Genomic DNA, 17,921 nt, shown 5'->3' with positions numbered 1-17,921 from the left:
CTGGGCTCAAATCCAAGCCTCACCACTGTGAGAGAGTGTTGGCAGGTTATAGTCCCCTTCTGAGTCTCAGTTTTCTCCTGAGAAAAACAGGGCAGGTAACACTTACTATGCTGCAATCTCCTCAGTACTTCACTGTGCATACAGCTGGCATCTGGAAACTGGCCAACACTGGCTTGTCCTTCTAGTTGGATGCTCTGAGGGTGGGCATCTACTTTTCTCTTCTGGAATTTCATTTTTGAGGCAGCATTTCTAGGTAGCAATGCCAAGTTACCTCAGGCCAGCCAAAGTACGTATGGCACTGTGAGGCTGGGGAGACGGCTCAGTAGTAAAGAGTTCATTGATTTTGCAGAGGACTGGAGTTTGGTTTCAGGTCCCAGAACCCATGTCCAGTTCCGGGGGCTCCAATGACCTCTGGCCACCATCAGCACCTCATCACATGTGTACTTTCCACTACAAACAAACAAACAAACAAACAAAATCTAAACAACAGTAACCAGTGAACCAAGAAGTTGCGTGTGTTAGCGTCAGTTTCAACTCTGACGGTGGTGGTCAGTAGTAAAATTTGCTCTCTTGATCACAGGCTCTAGTGAGGTCTCTCTCTTCTCACTGGTGTCCTTGGGATCAAAAGCCACTTCCAAGCCATTCCAGCTCCCTCCCAGACGGCACTCTCCAGCTCACACAGAACCCTACCTTTTCTTAGCTCATTTGCTGTTGCTTTTAACTTAGAATTCTTTCCCCATGCAGCAAGATGTTTTTACCTTTGTCTGAACGCAGGAAGGACCCAGAGAGCTTAAAAATAAAAATCTAACAAACCAAAATCACAACATGACAAAACAAAACAAAACAAAAACAAACAAACAAAACAGAAAACAAGTCTTGCCTGCCTTGATTCCCAGAAATCATGATTTAGTTGGCCTGAGATTTGCCTAGATCTGGAGTGTCTGAGAGCTGTTTGGGAATGCTGATGTAGAGCTAGGGCTGCTTGCCTGTGCATTAGTCAGATGGCTTTTGGATACTGTAACTAGGGTAGCTCAGGCCAGCTTTTCTGCTCCTAACTACAGATGCAATGTTACTAGCTGCCTCGAATTCCTACTGCCATGACTCCTCAGCCATGATGGGCTATCCCTTCAGACTGGGAGCTAAAATCAGCTCTTCCCTATGTTGCTTTCGTCAGGGTATTTCACCACAGCAAGGAGAAGAGGATGACTACAGGGATGAAGTGAGGAAACCAACGTCAAGTCTTCAATGCTGTGCTCGGTTTCCATTTACTTCCTCTCCAGGAAGTGCTGGTTATGATGTTGAAGGGTGGCCAAGGTGTCTCATCTCATGTAGCTGTCATTGCTCTCACGTCTCTCTCTGTCTGTCATCATCAGATCCTCTAAACTGTCCATCGAGACGAAGCTATGGGAATTATGGCTGCTCGAGGGGGTCAAACTGGAAGATTTTTTTTTTGCGGGGAAGGGAGCGTCATGAGAGTGGGGGTGAGACTCATACCCTCACACATGCTTGGGTACACTGTAACACTAATCTCTCTCTCTCTCTCTCTCTCTCTCTCTCTCTCTCTCTCCATATATATATATATATATATATATATATATATATATATATATATATTATATATATATCTCCTCATTTCTTGACAAATCATTTAATTGAAGTCATTTTTCATGATCAAACCAAGACACAGGGAGACAAAGTGACTTTTAAAGGTTACAGCAAACATTGCAAGGCAGGATTTCTAGTCTGAGTCCTTAAATAGTGAGAGGGCTGGGAGGTATTAATTCCCATTTCCTGTCCTCTTGCCAATGCTTCTGAAGGAAGTACTTGGAAGGGTACAACAAGGGCTTATATCCTCACGTTATATGGAGAAGGGAGTGTGATGGCCAATTTTGATCAACAACTTGATGGGATTTACAATCACCTAGGAGACACACCTCTGGGCATGTCTACAAAAGTGTTTCTAAAGAGTTTTGACTGTGGCAAGAAGACCCACCTTGAACATGTGCAGCACTATTCCATGGTCTAGGGTTCTGAATGGAGTAGAAAAAAGCCAGTGGAGCACCAGCATTCATTTCTCTCTGCTTCTTGACTGGAATCAATGTGACCAGCTGCCTCAAGCTCCTGCTGCCATGATGAACTGCAGTCCCTCCAACTGCAAGCCTTCCTTTTTTTTTCCCCAGGGATTTTTGTTTTGGCAACCAGAAAAGTAACTAATACAGGAGTGAATGCAAAAGTGGTGATACAACATGTGCAGGGAAGCCCACAGCATTCATAGCTGGAACTGAATGGCATTAGTTCAGCCTGTTGCTTTAAGGGAATGCCCAAGGCTTTATAATTGGGTATATTTGCTCCCTGTTTCCTAGCTCAGCACAGAACATTCCTTTTCAAAGACCTCATTTACAGGGCTTCCAACTCACTGGGGTCCCCAACTGAGCCCTCCCTTTCCACCACTGTAGAAAGTAAAAGGAGACCCAGCTCTAACTTGTCCAACCTCAGTCTTAACAGGCAATAGTTGAACATTCCACGGTGGCCGCCATCTTCAAGTGGAGGACCTGGACAAAGTCAAGACAAAGTCTCTGCCTTCTGGAGGGGTTCCTGACAATGAGCTGCTTTTCCAAGGAGAAGTACCTTCACTTCTCCCTTTCTCATTTGCATCCAACTGAAAAGATGTCTTAGCGGCTTAGCTGTTTGTGTCTTCAGTTCCTTTTCTCTTCCACGATAGGTCCTTTCCATAGGTGGGAGGATGAGACATATCTGAGGCTTCTGGTCTCTTTCCTATCTCTCCAGATTTATACCACGGTATTGAGGTAGCTTCTGTCACCCACACATTTCCTTGTGAAGGGGCCAGGCCTCTTCCCACATGAAATGTTTTCATTAAAGGGGCATTCTGCAGGCTTGTAGCCTTCCCTAGGGCAGGTGCAGGCGGGGGTGCAGCAGGCAAGGTCCGTGACAACACAGGACAGGCTGTGGCAGCACCTGATGCCACACCCTGGTAATGAGGGCCCATGTATGGGGCTGGTTCTTTGAAGATGTGTCTTGATGCTTTCCCCCGGGTGACCGATGACAAGAACTCAGAGTCCTGCTTTAGCCAAATGATAAGTTTGGCCTCTTTTATGAGGAAGGGAACTCCTTATTGGAAACCAAATTACAAACTAATTATCAGCTTCCTCTGGGACCAAGTGTAAACACCATCACTCCCCCTGAGAATACTTTAGTGCAAGCCCCTTCACTCCAAGAATATAAAAAGGCCTGGACGGGATGGAGTTTGTAGAGATCCAGGGAACTGCTGGAGGGAAAGGACCTCTCTAGCATGCCATCCAGCTGCTGTGTCACCAACACCTCATCAGCTTCTCTCAAGAGCTCAGCACGGCCTTCCTCTGTCAGTTCCAGTAACATGGGCAGCAGGTCTGAGCTGTGCCTGGGTTATGTCTGCCAGCCCCTGCAGTGCATGCCCTCTGTCTGCATGCCGACCACCTACAGACCAGCCAGCTGCCTTTCTAAGACCTACTTGTCCAGCTCCTGCCAACCCAGCAACCGCCGGCCAACTGGTTGTATCTCCAGCTCCATGGGTACCTATGGCCTGTTCTGTGAGGGCGCCTTCAATGGCAATGAGAAGGAGACCATGCAGGTCCTGAATGACCGCCTGGCTTCCTACCTGGAGAAGGTGAGGCAGCTGGAGAGAGAGAATGCAGAGCTGGAGGGCAAGATCCAAGATGTCTACCAGGCACAGGTGCTGACCATGTGTCCTGACTACCAGTCCTACTTCCAGACCATTGAAGAGCTGCAGCAAAAGGTGAGGGTGTGTTGTGAACAGACTGGCTAGAAGAAGCACCCACAAAAGCCAGTACTATAGATATGAGTCTCATTAATATTTTCAGCTATGCTCTGGGGGGAAAAGATACATTCCCAGGGCATAGGATTATCTCCTAGCTTGAACACTCAGCCAGGGTCCTTAATGTAGGAAGAACCCTGCCTTCCGGTCTATCATTGACATATTACATAGCTTTGAAGGCCCCTTTCCCTTTTCTAGACTTCAGTTTCCTTCTTTGTAGAATGGAGAGAGTAATAAATCATCTTTAAAGAGATATTTAAGAGAATTCAGTAAACAATGCAAGTGTTTGGCACAGCCTCTGTATCTGTTGAATTTTCAACAAATATCAAGAAAGTCTCTGTCTGACAGAGCTGGGTTCTTCCCTCATATATTGCTCATGCATCTATAATGGGATATTTGGAAGATCTCAATTATCTGAAGACAATTCCCCAAAGACAAGCCCAAGGCAAACACAGCATAAATAATACCCCATTGAAGCTTTTTTTCTAGATGATTCTAAGTTGTGTTAATAGATATGAGAAGAGGCAGTCCACTATGGGTGGCACCATTCCCTAGGTGGTGGCAGGGGGTGTGGTACTGAACTGTATAAGAGTGGAAGCAATCAAGCTGAGAGTAAGCAAGAAAGCAAGCAAGCATGCATACAATCATGCATTTATTTCTTTCTGTTTTTGACTGTGGATGTGATGTGATTATTTGTTTGACTTCCCTTCAATAATAGACTATAATTGGAATTCTAAGCCAAATAAATTCTTCTTCTATGGGGCTTTTTGTTGGGGTTATTTTATCACAGCAACAGAAATGAAGCTAGGACATTTTCACTGTACTCTTTTTCTTCTTTTCATCCTGCACTCACCTTCTCTGTGTGCTTTCATTGGCAGGTTCTGTGCACCAAGGCAGAGAATGCGAGGATGATCGTGCACATTGACAATGCCAAGCTGGCTGCAGATGACTTCAGAACCAAGTGAGTTTGGTAGGGAACTTTGGGATAAGGAGTCTTCCTCATATACTCTTGGGCTCGCTCTCTATTGGTTTCACACAGGATTAGACATTGGAACCATTTGAAAGCCTTCCTTGAGTTTTGCATACAGTTCTAACCTTTGGTTGCTGACCCTGACCTTTTTATAGGTATGAGACAGAGCTGTCTCTAAGACAGCTGGTAGAAGCTGACACCAATGGCCTGCGCAGGATCTTGGATGAGCTGACCCTGAATAAGGCTGACCTGGAGGCTCAAGTAGAGTCCCTGAAGGAGGAACTTCTGTGCCTCAAGAAGAACCATGAAGAGGTGAGATGAAAAGTGAACCAGAGGTGGGTCTGGGATGGAGCATGAGAAAACCAAAAGGTTTGGAGTTGGATAGACGTTGAGTTGAAATGGCCAGGGTGGACAACATATACTTTCTGTGACTTTTTGTGATTCATGTATGCTTTCTGAGTCCCATCACCCATGAAACAGAGATAACTATCACATAGGGTTGTTGGGACGATTTAATGATACTACATGGATCATGGATATGACCCAGCCCCAGGGCATGAAACGCTGACATCTTGGTAGGTGCTCGAAAATGCATCTTTCTTCTGTACTTCCTGGAGACTGCCAAGTTTCTCTAGCAGAGACTGCATTTGTCTCTTTGGTGAGGGCCTCATCCCAGAGAGAGAATGATGCAGTGGGGCACTAGGGTGTTTACATTCTAGAATGTACACAGAGCCTGTCTGTCTTTGTCAGGCTGCCTACTGGGTGAGACCATCCTCTTCTAAGGGTTTGTTTGGCTTTGGTGATTTCCATCTTGGTTCTATCCCCATTCTTGCCTACCTCTTGTTTCTTCCTATATAATATATGTAGCCTTAAGTCATAGATACCATTTCTTTGCCTGTTTCTCACAGGGACCCCTGTGCTGCAATGAGTATTTGCTCTATGGTGCTTTGGTCTTCTTTCTCTGAGTTGACTTGCACACCTTCCACTTGGGATTTGAATGGACAAGTGTCTCTGGATTCTGGCTAGGCTTCCTTAGGCTTGAATGTAAAATACCAACCAGTCACCATGTACTCCCTGAATGCCCTGGGGTACCTGACTCATCCAACTTAAACCAGAGAGTTGGGAACTGCACCAAGAAGTTACTAATGAGGCATTATCACATACTTGGGCAGCCGCTTCGACAACTTTCTCTCACTGGCAGGCAAGCCTAGGGAGGGACCTGCTCTCATTTGGACCTTGGACCAAGTAAAGTCAGGCTCTGTGGCCTTCCTTCCTTGATGGTTAGGGCTGGTGGCATGATGAGGAAATGGGAGTAGGGGTACACAGGTTTCCCATCTTAGTCTAAATGGTTAGGAAATGTCTTTGAATTTGGCTTCTGCCCAAGTGACAGGAAGTGTCACCAGGGGTGTTCATCTGGAGCTGGAAGACCACTGAGGCTCTCCAGGGTAGGCTTTAGTCCCTGAAACCCTGCCCTTCCAATTATGTGCTCTTCTGTATCTCTTATTATATTTTATGTTTTTCTCATACTTGCCTGGGGTCCTATGTCTTTTCAGGAAGTTGGTGTCCTTCGACAACAGCTCGGGGACCGCCTTAACATTGAGGTAGATGCTGCACCTCCTGTGGACCTAACCAGGATGCTGGAAGAGATGAGATGTCAGTATGAGACCATGGTGGAAACCAACCACAGGGACGTGGAGGAGTGGTTCAATATGCAGGTGGGCATATCTCTCCCAAGAGATTGGGCTTTTCTGTGTCCCAAGGAAGAGACTCACAGCCTTCTCGTTCTTTTCACTGCAGATGGAGGAGCTTAACAAGCAGGTGGCCACAAGCTCTGAGCAGCTTCAGAGTTACCAGTCAGACATCATTGATCTGAGACGAACAGTCAATACTCTAGAGATAGAACTGCAGGCTCAGCACAGCCTGGTGAGTGATGCTGGTGGGTGCCTCTTAGCTCTGGATCCATGAAAGCAGTGGGAAGGGATATGGACATGTAAGGAGGGAAGGAGAAGAATCAGACTGAGCCAAAGATTCATACCCCCAGCTGACTTTCTTGGTTCTCTCAAGAACCAGCTCAGAGAAAAAGGGATATGTTCCATATTGGATGTCAAACGTGGTTTCCCTAAGGTGTCTATTATCTACTTAGCCTGTTCTTCTAGCTACTTGTTCTTGATGTCATCTACAGAGATTAAACAATCCTGATAGCTAGGATATTTTCTAGACCAATGGAACCCGAGTCTCTGGAGGTTTGGTTTGGGCCTGAGTACTTTTTAAGGGCTCCCTTGTGAAAATCATCAGAAATCTATGAGAATACTTGATGAACTCCAATTCCAAACAGCGTAGAAGCAGATTCAGGACTTGGGTTCAAACTCTGGTTCTACCACATACCGGATGCTTAGCCTGGAGCAGATGACTTGATCTGTTTCTAGACTTCTGTGTCCACAGTGGCTTAGAGGAGGGGGGCCAAGAGACTTGGCTCTTCTTGTGTTACTCTAGACCAGGCCACAGAAAGCAGCAGCTTCTTCACAGATATGTCTTTTCCTTGCTTTAGAGAGACTCTCTGGAAAACACCCTGGGGGAGACAGAGGGCCGCTTCACCTCCCAGCTATCCCAGATGCAATGCATGATCACCAATGTGGAGTCTCAGCTGGCTGACATCCGCTGTGACCTGGAAAGACAGAACCAAGAGTACAAGGTGTTGCTGGATGTCAAGGCCCGGCTGGAGTGTGAGATTGATACATACAGGGGCCTGCTGGAGAGCGAGGACAGCAAGTGAGTGTCTCGGGAGAGTCTCTGTAGGGTGTCCACCAGGGACCTAGGTGGGGCCTAGGAAACAAGTCCATCTATCTGCCTGTACTCAAGGGATATGAGCTTAGGGTCTGTCAAGATTAAGGAGATACCAGAAAGCTGGCATGCTCTAAAGGAAGCCAGGTAATGATGTTTAGGCCACCATCCCAAACCTGACCCAGAGGAGTCCATCCTTCACTTCAAGCTGACAAACTCCTTTCTAGTGCCTACTATGTGTTCTAGACTTCTGTGTCCACAGTGGCTTATGCATCGGGCATCCTGGAGAATACTGAGAGAGATGATGAGAAAGCCCCTGACTTTAGTTGGTTGCATCTGTCAGGGCATAGGCAGACAGACTGCTGGAGGTCATTCTTTGGGGAGGAGTTTGGGGGGTTTTGGGAAGACAGGAGGTAGCTTAAAGCTGACTTCTGGTGTGCAGCAGGGGAGGAATGGTCAGTTGAGGCTTATCATAGGTAACTACAAAGGACACACTGGTACATCAGAGGCCTCTGCTGTTCTGAGGGAATGGTAGAGTCAGAGTAATCACTCATCTCCCCGCCAGCTGATAAACATCTGGAATGCAGAAACAATAGCACACATTTGGTTCCCTAGGCTTGGTACATGGCCGATGCCTGATAAAGGATTCATGTCTGAATCAAAGAAAACTCAAAGCTGCTGTTTGAGAAGATTATTCTGAGAGATGCAAGAAGGGCTGAGTGGGAGGGGAACCAGTCAGGGGCAGCACTCAGGAACAAAGAGGAGAGCGCTGGAGGAATCTGTCCCCACTGCTATGCAAGCAGCATCAGCAGAACCTGCTGTGGGTCTTCTGTCTTCTGGTTGCAGAGTGTGCTAATAGCTCCTGGAGCAAACATGCGCTCTCTCTGTCTCTTTGTCTCTGTCTCTCTCCTCACTCTTCTCTCTCTTTCTCTCTTCCTTCTTTCCTTACCTTCTCTTCCTTCTTCCAAAAAATCTCTGTATGTGCACATGTGTGTATGTCTGCATGTGTAAATGTCTATATATGAGTGTGGATGTGTACAATGTGTGTGAGTGTGTGTGTGTGTGTGTGTGAGTGTGAGTGTGTGTGTGTGTGTGAGTGTGTGTGTGTGTGTGTGTGGACAACTTCAGGTTTCCAGTTTGTTTGAAACAAGGTCTCTTGCTTACCATGACATACCCTAGTCTAGCTGGTCCACAGGCTTCGGAGGATGATCTTGCCTCTGCCTACCCTCTCTCCATAGGACTACTAGGACTACAGACACATGCTGTGTCTGATCTTATGTAGATTCCTGGGATCCAGTCAGATCTTTACATTTGTATGATAAAACCTTTACTCACGGAGACATCTCCCCAGCCCTTGTAACAATTTCTTGTTCAATATTTAGTCTTGTTTTCCTGTTACTCAGAATCCTGTCCCACCAAGCCAAGTGTTATAAACTCACATGTTTGCCGGGGCCAGGCTGTTACCATCCACACGTGATGTGGAACCTGTGGGGCCTGTGGAAGCCAGAGAGCTTGTGCTATGCTTAAGGAGGGCAGTATTGTTCTTGTATGGCTAGTTCTACCACATAGGATGCAGATCCCACGTGCTGCTTGTCTTCCAGTCCAAGAATAGCTGGGGTTTGTATTTTTCCAAGTTTTAAAAGTTTCCAATTTTAAAATATATTTAACAAATTGAAAAAAAAAAGGTGCCAGTCACATTAAATAGTTAAGACTGAATGTGGCCCTCGGGCTGCACATTGGGCCTCTGAACTATTTGGTCGCTGTCCGGTGTCCAGTGTGTTGTTTCTGGTTTGGTGCCCTAGCCTGCTGGGCTTGGAGGTCATCCTGCTTCCTTTTGCCGTGTCTTCCTTCCACATTCCTTAATTGTTTCCTAGTACTGAAGACATTCCTGTGAATCGGCTGCTCTATGCCAGGTGTGCAGAGGGCACACATGCACAGCTCTGGACCTTGATGGCCTGGAAGGGGAAACAGACCATCGTGGAGTAGTTAGCTATCACTATGGGAGGAGCAATCCTGTGCCACTTATTTAACACTGAGAGAGGAGGGTTCAAGGGTGATGTGACAGTTGAATCGAGCTTTTAAAGACGAGAAGGAGTTGATTAAGAGGATGATTATAGAAGAGAGTTCTAGAAAGAGGAGACATATGTCCCATAGCCTGAGCTAGATAACTCATGGAGGAACTGGCAGAAGACTGACGCTCAGAGTTGTGAGATGTGGGAGTAGGGCACGCATGTCCACTAAAGAGGCTGATGGTTGTCTCAGGCACAAGTGGAAGCTACAAGGTCTTAGGTAGGGGAGGGACATGATTAGATTGTTGTCTACTGGAGATCCCTCTGGCCATCAATCTGCTGGGGGGGTTAGAAGGCCAGGCAAGAGTAGAGTTGGGAGTTAGGGATCAGGTGGGAGGCCACGGAGGTAGCACAGGCAAAGTGAGGGAGTTTGAAGTAAGGAAAACCAGGTGGAGGCGATGTATAGTAGAGCCATTAGAGAGGCGCCTGAGGGCATAATTGTCAACTTATGTTATAAACTGGGCTCCTCCCCTAATTCTTTCCTACTGTGACTTTTTCTCCCAGGCTACCCTGTAACCCTTGCTCCACTCCCTCCTGCCAGCCTTGTGCACCCTCCCCTGGGGTATCCCGCATCTGCGTGCCTCGCACTGTTTGTGTGCCTTGTTCACCCTGCCTACAGACCCGCTACTGAAGCTTCTGAGCATCCCTCAGTGTGTGGGTCCCAGAGGGACCTGAGTTCTGGTGCCTCGTCATACCAAGCCTTACCACGATCCTGAGACCAAGAAAAGAGTGTGGCCAGCTTAGTTGGCCCTGACCAGAACCAGGAAGTAGACACTAGCAACATGTTCTGATACTACATTGCTTCAAGGCTGCTTCCTCTATTTCCCTGGGCAGAAGGTTCTCTTTGGTGATGTTTCTGGTTGTCTCTGCTTTCTCAGAGTGCAAATGTTTTCGTCTAAAAAATAAAACTTAATTCAGTGGCTCTGCAAGTTTGTATTTCTTTGTCTCTCATGATGGTGCACTCATGAGCCAACTCTCTTCATTTGGGTTCAGGAGGAGAGTGCCCATATTTTTGTGTTCTCATGCCATTTATTTTTAAAATATCAGTTATTTTTTTATTTTTTTATTTTTTTAATTTTTTGGTTTTTCGAGACAGGGTTTCTCTGTATAGCCCTGGCTATCCTGGAACTCACTCTGTAGACCAAGCTGGCCTCGAACTCAGAAATCCACCTGCCTCTGCCTCCCAAGTGCTGGGATTAAAGGCGTGTGCCACCACTGCCCTGCAATCAGTTATTTTTATGAGTATAAGTGTTTTGCCTGCCTTGTGTATATGTGCACCACAATCATGCCTGCTGTCTGTGGAGGCCAGAAGAAGAAGATGTTGAATCCCTCATAGAACTAGAATTATAGATGGATGTGAATCACCATGCAGGTGCTGAAAACTCATCTCAGGTCTTCTGGAAGAGCAGCAAGTGTTCTCTTAGCCACTGAGCCATCTCTCTAGCCTGTTAGTTTCAGCAGACTCAAGGGGTATTTACTAAAAAATGCTACAAATCTGTTTAAGCCAGGAAATCACTCCAGAGCCAAGTAATAAAAGAATAAAGAGAGAAGGGAGATAGATGGTCATGCCAGAAACCAAGGTCAAACAACTGCAATTGATACTAATACCCTCATAAACTTACCTCCTCATCCACCTAGCTGGCAAGGCATGGCCATATATCCAATAGCTTTTCAGGGAGTGGTGCTGGGTGTTGGATCTGTGTTAGAGGCTGGCTAAACCAAATGATGGTCTCCAACACTGCTAGTTTTATCTCACCTAATCTTGTAAAACAAACAAACAACAAACACCTCAAACCAAACCAACCAACCAACCAACCAACCATCCAACCAACCAACCAACCATCCAACCAACCAACCAACCAACCAAAACCTCCAAATAAAGTACCATTATTTCCTCCACTTTTTAATTAGGAAACCAAGGGTCAGAGGGGTTAAAAGATCGACTCAAAAATCACATGATTACTAAGAGCTGCTTGATTAATTCACATTCAGAGTATCCAGTGTTTGCAAACTGCAGTTGGCTGTGGAGGATGACAGAAAAAAAAATGCAAGTGCTCCTTACCATCTAGACACTGAAAACTGTAGGGGGAGCTAAGACCAGAGCATGTGAAGCTCCGCCCTTTCAACAGGGACCGGGCAACCACAGTATCAGCAGCAGTGATTGCCACCTCTCTTGCTTTTTGGCTCCAATGGCAATTGCTGGAAGGTTTCATATATCTTAGGCAAGTATTCCATTGCTGAACTACATGTATCTCCAGCCCCACCCCCTTTAAAAAATCCTTCTAGTAAAGTTTCACTATATTGTTCAGGGTGGGCTTGAACTTGCCATCCTTCTTTTTCAATCTCCTGAGTGACTGAGATTACCAGGCCTGGTGCTGCCTCTTATGGAACACTTACTATGCATTCATCTGTCCTGATTCGCTGAGCATCTTATGAAAATGAACACGTGCAGGTCCCGTGACAGCCTCATAAAGTATTGTATTGTATTCATTTTAGACCCAGGAAGTCAGGGCACAGAAGGAGTAGATCTATTGTCCATGATTACATGCATCGAAAAAGTTTTGAACCCACGCCTAGCTGTATGACATTATTTCAAAAATCATGCAAATTCCCATCCAGAAGGGATAAACACTGGTGCAGATTGGGAGGAAGGAGGCCTGGAATGAGAGGAAGTAGGTTGGGGGTGCCAGAAGGTTACTTGTAGCCAATGATATTTGAGATGGGCTGGGGAGGTTGAGCAGGATCTACAGAGCCTAGATATGAGTGTGGCGTCTTCAGAGGGGCAGTGGTCACATTTGGGAGCCCTGCTAGATGGAGCAGCAGGTTCCTGGGTGAGCAGTTGATAGAAATAACCCAAAGGGAGGAAGCCAAAGGGGGGAAGTCCCTCAAAGGGACTGTGGGGTAGGGGGTTCTTAGAAGTCCATAGAGAACCTGAGAACTCTGCTACAGGATTTGGGCCCAAGGATGACCTAACCAGAGTGGTATCATAGACCATTTCACTGAAGAGAATAGACAGGATGGCTGAGAGTCAGGGCCACATATTAACTTCTATGGAGGAACTGAAAGGGTCTTCAGTAAGGCAAACAAAGCAACCCTGGAAAAGAGGGAAGGGCTCAATGTGAGAGGCTCTGTGAGGGACTGGTCTTGGCAATGAACTGGCCAGGGCAGGTGAAGGAGGAAAGAGCCGAGATCTCACTCTTGGAACACACAGGTCTTCCTTAATGAGCTGAGCGAGATTTTTATTAAGTATCTGTTCTCTGGCCTTGCCAAGAAATCATGAACTGTGGGCTGGCTCCCATAGAGGCCTGAGGGCTCTCCAGACATGATCCTGCATGCTTGCCTGGCAGACAAGTCTGAGGCAGAGACACAAATACATTGCTGGGTTAGCTGTGGGTCCTGGCTGGTGAGTGGATAAAGTTTCACTTGCTGCACTGCTAAGGGAGAGGGGCATCTGTTGTGTTGGATTTTGTCATGACTGCACACAAACTGCACATAAACTGCACACAAACCAGGACTCTTTTCTCTATCAAGCTTTCTTCTGTCGCACTTGGCTCTAGACATTTATACAGAATGTACCAAAACTTTGGTCTCGAACCCTGACCTGTTTTGTCCAGTTTGTTAGCCATACCTAGCTCATACCTCATCTAGTTTTTAACTACACAAAATTAAATAAGTGGAGGAAGAAATCATCCCCTCTCTTTCAGTAGCCCCATGAGGCTGTGTGTTCCCTGTCCCAGCACTATTGATTAGCACAGTGCAGAAGTCGAATGTTCTCACAACAGAAAGTGCTTTTGCTCTGAGCTGCCCCAGACTCCAGACCAGAAGGAGCCTTCCAGACAGACCATTGTGACCAGACTCTCCCATCTCACAGACGAGCGGAATAAGACCCAGAGGGAAGGAAAGATATGCTCACCGGCAGGCAACCAGCAGGACAGAATGGAAGCCAAATGATTGTAGGCCAAGCCCAACATGTTCTCTAAGCTCTTTATGGTTTCTCCAAGCACATGAGGCTTATTATTATTTCAGGGTAATAAATATTTCCCCTTCATGGTACTTTGGTTTCCTAAGAATGGAGATATTTTCTCCAAGGTGCTGAAACTTCCCTGGAAAGATAGTTTCCTTCATAGAAGAAAGAAAGAAAGAAAGAAAGAAAGAAAGAAAGAAAGAAAGAAAGAAAGAAAGAAAGAAAACAAAAACTAGAGAAAATAAAAACCTTTCAGATTTTTGCACATTTGGCTCAGGGTGAGAACATCCCTTAGGCTGTAGCTGACAGCCGAGCAGGAGCAATTGCATAGGAGTCCTAGGTAGGCTGGGAGTCCCTGGTGTCTAGACCCTTTGGGGACTTTGTCAGACTCTTTTCCCCCACCATATATTGTCTAATCCAACTAGCCCTTCGTCTTCACACCTGTGTCAGTGCAACTCGCCAAGACTTGTCTGATTACCCAGATGCCTATTAAAGTTTCAAAAATACAAAACCAAGCCCCACAGACCGGGGCCTGGAATGTGCTTCCTGCTGTAAACCAGTGTCCAGCACCCTCAATGTTTAGGTAGTACCTCCAAGATGACTATGATTCTGACTATGCTATTTCTCTTATTGATGGGTCAGGAAGCCGTGCACATGGGTTTTGGTGCCCCACTAGCACCAGGGCCTCTAAGCGTGTTTCTCATAGGAGTTTCTCAGAGGAACTCTGTCCTTGTAGCAAAGCCTTTGAGCCTATAGCCCTGGTTTATAGGAAATGTAGGCAGAGTCACAGCAAAGTAATGACTACTTGGTCATATATGATGTTTGGAGTCCTCCTGGAATGTTGTTGGGGGAAGAAAGGATATGAGTTTCAAAGAAACAATACTTCCTAAGTCATTAGTCTGGGCCTGGGCCTGGCATTTAATGTCCCAGGGAAAATTTCTTCTTCTAGAGAGTTGGCCACATTGCTCATCTGGCCCAAGGGTGACACTTCATGAGAGAAAGACCAGAAGTTGGACACAATATTGCAGAGATAGTTGTGGACCCTGAATTATATTGAATGAATTTCTCTTTCTCTTCTGTATCATCAGAAGCTATAATAGGCTAAAACTATATATTTTCAACTTATAACTGGAAAATTATTAACAGTAGAATAATTCTCTTGCTGGACATGGTGGAACAGATCTATAGTACCAAAACTTGAGAGATGGACAGGAGGATTGTGAGTTGAAGGGTAACCTGTCTCAAAAGAGCAGCAACGATCACAACCACTGCCACCACCAAGTGCCCTAGGGAGTTTTGTAAAATTTAACATTCCAATGCAAAGATTTCAACTGGTTAGCTAGAAAGTTCTTTATATCATTTGTTGTGTGTTTTTTTGAACAATAAGGTAACTTTATCTTCCTTAGCTACAATGAGGAAACACATGTATAATATCTACGTGGCACAACAGAGAAGACCAGTGGCTTTGGCTTGAGGAACCCTAGGCTAGAGTACCAATTTTGCTATTCCCAAACTGTGTGGATTTGGTAAATCTCTACATCTGAGCTTCCAGACTATCCATGCCTGCTTTGCACAGTTGTTGGGCTATATAGCCTTTGACAATACTTATGCTCAACGAGATGGTTTAAGATCACCAAAATTCCTTCTTCTGATTTCCCCCCAATGACAACCAACACAGTTGGTTCACCTTTTGGAGCCACTCTGAAGCCTAAGCTTCAAGAGTGACCCATGAGCAGCCATGTATCATTTCAGAAGACACAGACATCCCTTTAGTATTTCCTAAGTGTCTGGGAGGAGCAGAGACCCCAGCGTTCCAGCTTAGCGTCCAGTTCTGGAATCTGACTGAGTAATGACCGAGTGTCCAGGCTCTGCCTTGGCTCCCTGTCACCACACCAGACTGTGCTCTAAGAGACCCAATATTTTCACCCTTATTAATTGCGCCGTGTAGAACAAGGGGCCACAAATGATAGCAGATCCTCAGAGGCTGCTGTTGTGGGTTCTGGCTAATAAAGTTTTCTGGGAACAGAGCCACAGCCTTCCATTTGATACTGCCTGTGTCAGCTCTGGGCCATGGTGGAACTGAGTTGCTATAGTGCTGAGACTATATGGCATGCTACCTGGCTCTTACACAGGAAATATTGGTTCATTGTTGTACTGTATAAACAATATGCAGGAGTTAGGAGCTCAGAGAGCAGCTCCGACTCTGTCATTAACTTGCTCCATGCCCCTGAGGAACTTATGGCTCCTCATTGGGTTCTGAAGCATGAGAGGACACAATGGCTAATCTTGATGACCAGTTTGATGGGATCTAGAGTCTCCTAGGAGATATGGCCCTGGAGGGATCTGTGGATGTGTTTTCCATAGAGGTTTAATTAAGACATGTCTTGCATTTGGACAACCCTGTACCATGGGCTGGAGTCCCAGACTGAGTAAAAAGGAGAAAATGAGCCGAGCAGTGGGATACATCTTGCAGTGCTTCCTGACTATGGATGTCATGTGACCTGTCACCTCATGTTCTTGCTGCCATGCCTTCTTGGCCATCATGGACCCCACCATTGAACTGTGAGCCCAAACACACCTTTCTTTCCTGAAGTTGTTCTTGTATGGGGTTTGGTTATGGCAATGAGCAAAAAAACTGCCACAGTGGCTAAGTGGGTCCTCTAACCTTCTACCTTCTCCCTTTTTTAGGGATTCTTTCCCTGAGACCAGAGACCCTTATGTTTGGACTGTCTGAATGTCCTGCTGCATCTTAGGCAATGTCACTAGAGCCTAGAGGTGGCTCCATGTACACAGCCGAATTATCTTTAAGAAGATAATACTACACCTTTAGCAAGAGGGAGCAGTAATAGAACATTCAAACGCGGGTACCCTGTCTTTTGTAAGCTAGGGGGCTGTAGCTGCTGAAGAGTTGTTCTGACCATGTAGTGCTGGGGCAGAGGCTTGCAGTATTGCATCTGTTCACTCAGTGGGTGAACATAAGCTTTGAGCATAAAACCACTGTCCTAGCTGGGCATTTGGCTCTTGTAACCCATCTACAAACTGCTTCTTTAGGTTCGTGGTTCTTGATGTCACAAGAATCATCTTCTGTGAAGTCTCTTTTTGCACTCCAAGTAGCCTTGGGCAAGCAGCCACCCCAGAACTCTACCCATTGGTTGTCCAGCTGTCAGTACTGGTGCCCACTTCAAAGACAGATACTGATGGACCAACCCTTGCCCCAAACCTATGGACTCTCTCGGTAATAGCTGACAACTCAGTGCCTGTCCAGAAAAGAACAAAGAAAGAAGAGAGCTGCTGGCTGCTCATCTGTCTCTACCATAGCAGGTCCAGGGTGTGTCGCCCTGTGCCAGCGGGTAGAGGCCCATCAAAGAGCTGGTCCAGGTGTTAGAGGATGAGTCTGGCATAAGGCTCAGTAGGAGTCTCTGAGGGAATAACTCTGTGCTTGAAAGAACTGTGAGAAGGGCAAGCTGCAAGAAAATGGAAGAAGACTATAGAGGTAGAGCAATAGGCCACCTTTGGTTTGTGCTTGAGCGTTGTTGTCAAGAGGCAGAGTCTCTTAGCCATCAGCTGCTCTTATCTCCAGCCCAAATAAAGACCTTCCCAGGAAAGCGGTGCTAGGAAAGGCTGCACATGTCTCTAGCCCAGTTCCTCTGCTCAACAGCCTGTCAAATCAGACAGATAAGAGACCAAGGGATGTGTTCCTGTGTACCAACTTCCTTCCACCAAGGGCTGCTCAGGGTCCCTTGATTCTTTTCCTCTTGTTATAGGCTTCCAGCTGTAGTAGTGCAGATGTGGCTTCCTAGAGAGTCTCCTGCTCTTCCTATGTCTTCATTTTGGTTTTCACTCCAGCCATTGACACAGCAGAGGAGCAGGGTGAGAGAGAAGCCTGGGACAAGTATAGTGTGTTGGGCCTGTGCATTTCCCTGTTAATTCCTTGCTACAGTATAAATCTTACCTTAATTAAAAAGGAATTTCTCTGTGTGTATGTGTTGGAGAGGAAGAGAGGGAGAGAGAGAGAAAGAAAGAGAGGGAAAGAGAGAAAGAGAGGGAGAGAGAGAGTGCGCGCACGAGAGAGACAGAGAGAGACAGAGACAGAGACAGAGAGACAGAGACACAAAGAGAGACAGGGAGACAAAGACAGACACAGACATAGACACAGAGAGGTATTGAAGTGAAATTGAATGGAGAAGCATTTTCACCAGAAATTCAGGCTTCAGCATGTATGTATGCATACATGTGTGTATATGTATGTATATATTCTGGGTTTCAATATATTCTATGAAATTCTCATCTGAGTTGTCCTCACAG

General features: G+C 46.1%; 1 protein-coding gene across 1 annotated transcript; it reads left to right on the top strand.

The window, feature by feature from the left end:
- Positions 1 to 3,273: 3,273 nt before the first annotated feature.
- Positions 3,274 to 10,579, top strand: LOC114632202 (keratin, type I cuticular Ha2). Its single transcript, XM_028780719.1, has 7 exons — positions 3,274 to 3,793; positions 4,711 to 4,793; positions 4,958 to 5,114; positions 6,356 to 6,517; positions 6,600 to 6,725; positions 7,351 to 7,571; positions 10,157 to 10,579. The coding sequence occupies exons 1-7, from the start codon at positions 3,311 to 3,313 to the stop codon at positions 10,281 to 10,283; spliced, it is 1,359 nt and encodes a 452-aa protein (XP_028636552.1). The 5' UTR covers positions 3,274 to 3,310; the 3' UTR covers positions 10,284 to 10,579.
- The last annotated feature ends 7,342 nt before the right edge of the window (positions 10,580 to 17,921 follow it).

This window comes from Grammomys surdaster, unplaced genomic scaffold, assembly GCF_004785775.1.
Source record: "Grammomys surdaster isolate TR1022 unplaced genomic scaffold, NIH_TR_1.0 371, whole genome shotgun sequence".
Classification (NCBI taxonomy): Eukaryota; Metazoa; Chordata; class Mammalia; order Rodentia; family Muridae; genus Grammomys; species Grammomys surdaster.
The sequence above is the reverse complement of the archived record's forward strand: the minus strand, read 5'-3'. Positions and strand labels throughout refer to the sequence as shown.

Excerpts from the sequence above, each read along its gene's own strand:
- LOC114632202 (XM_028780719.1), top strand. The coding sequence starts at position 3,311 with ATGCCATCCAGCTGCTGTGTCACCAACACCTCATCAGCTTCTCTCAAG. Across the intron at positions 3,794-4,710 it reads TTGAAGAGCTGCAGCAAAAG|GTTCTGTGCACCAAGGCAGA; the intron begins GTGAGGGTGTGT and ends TTTCATTGGCAG. Across the intron at positions 4,794-4,957 it reads GCAGATGACTTCAGAACCAA|GTATGAGACAGAGCTGTCTC; the intron begins GTGAGTTTGGTA and ends ACCTTTTTATAG.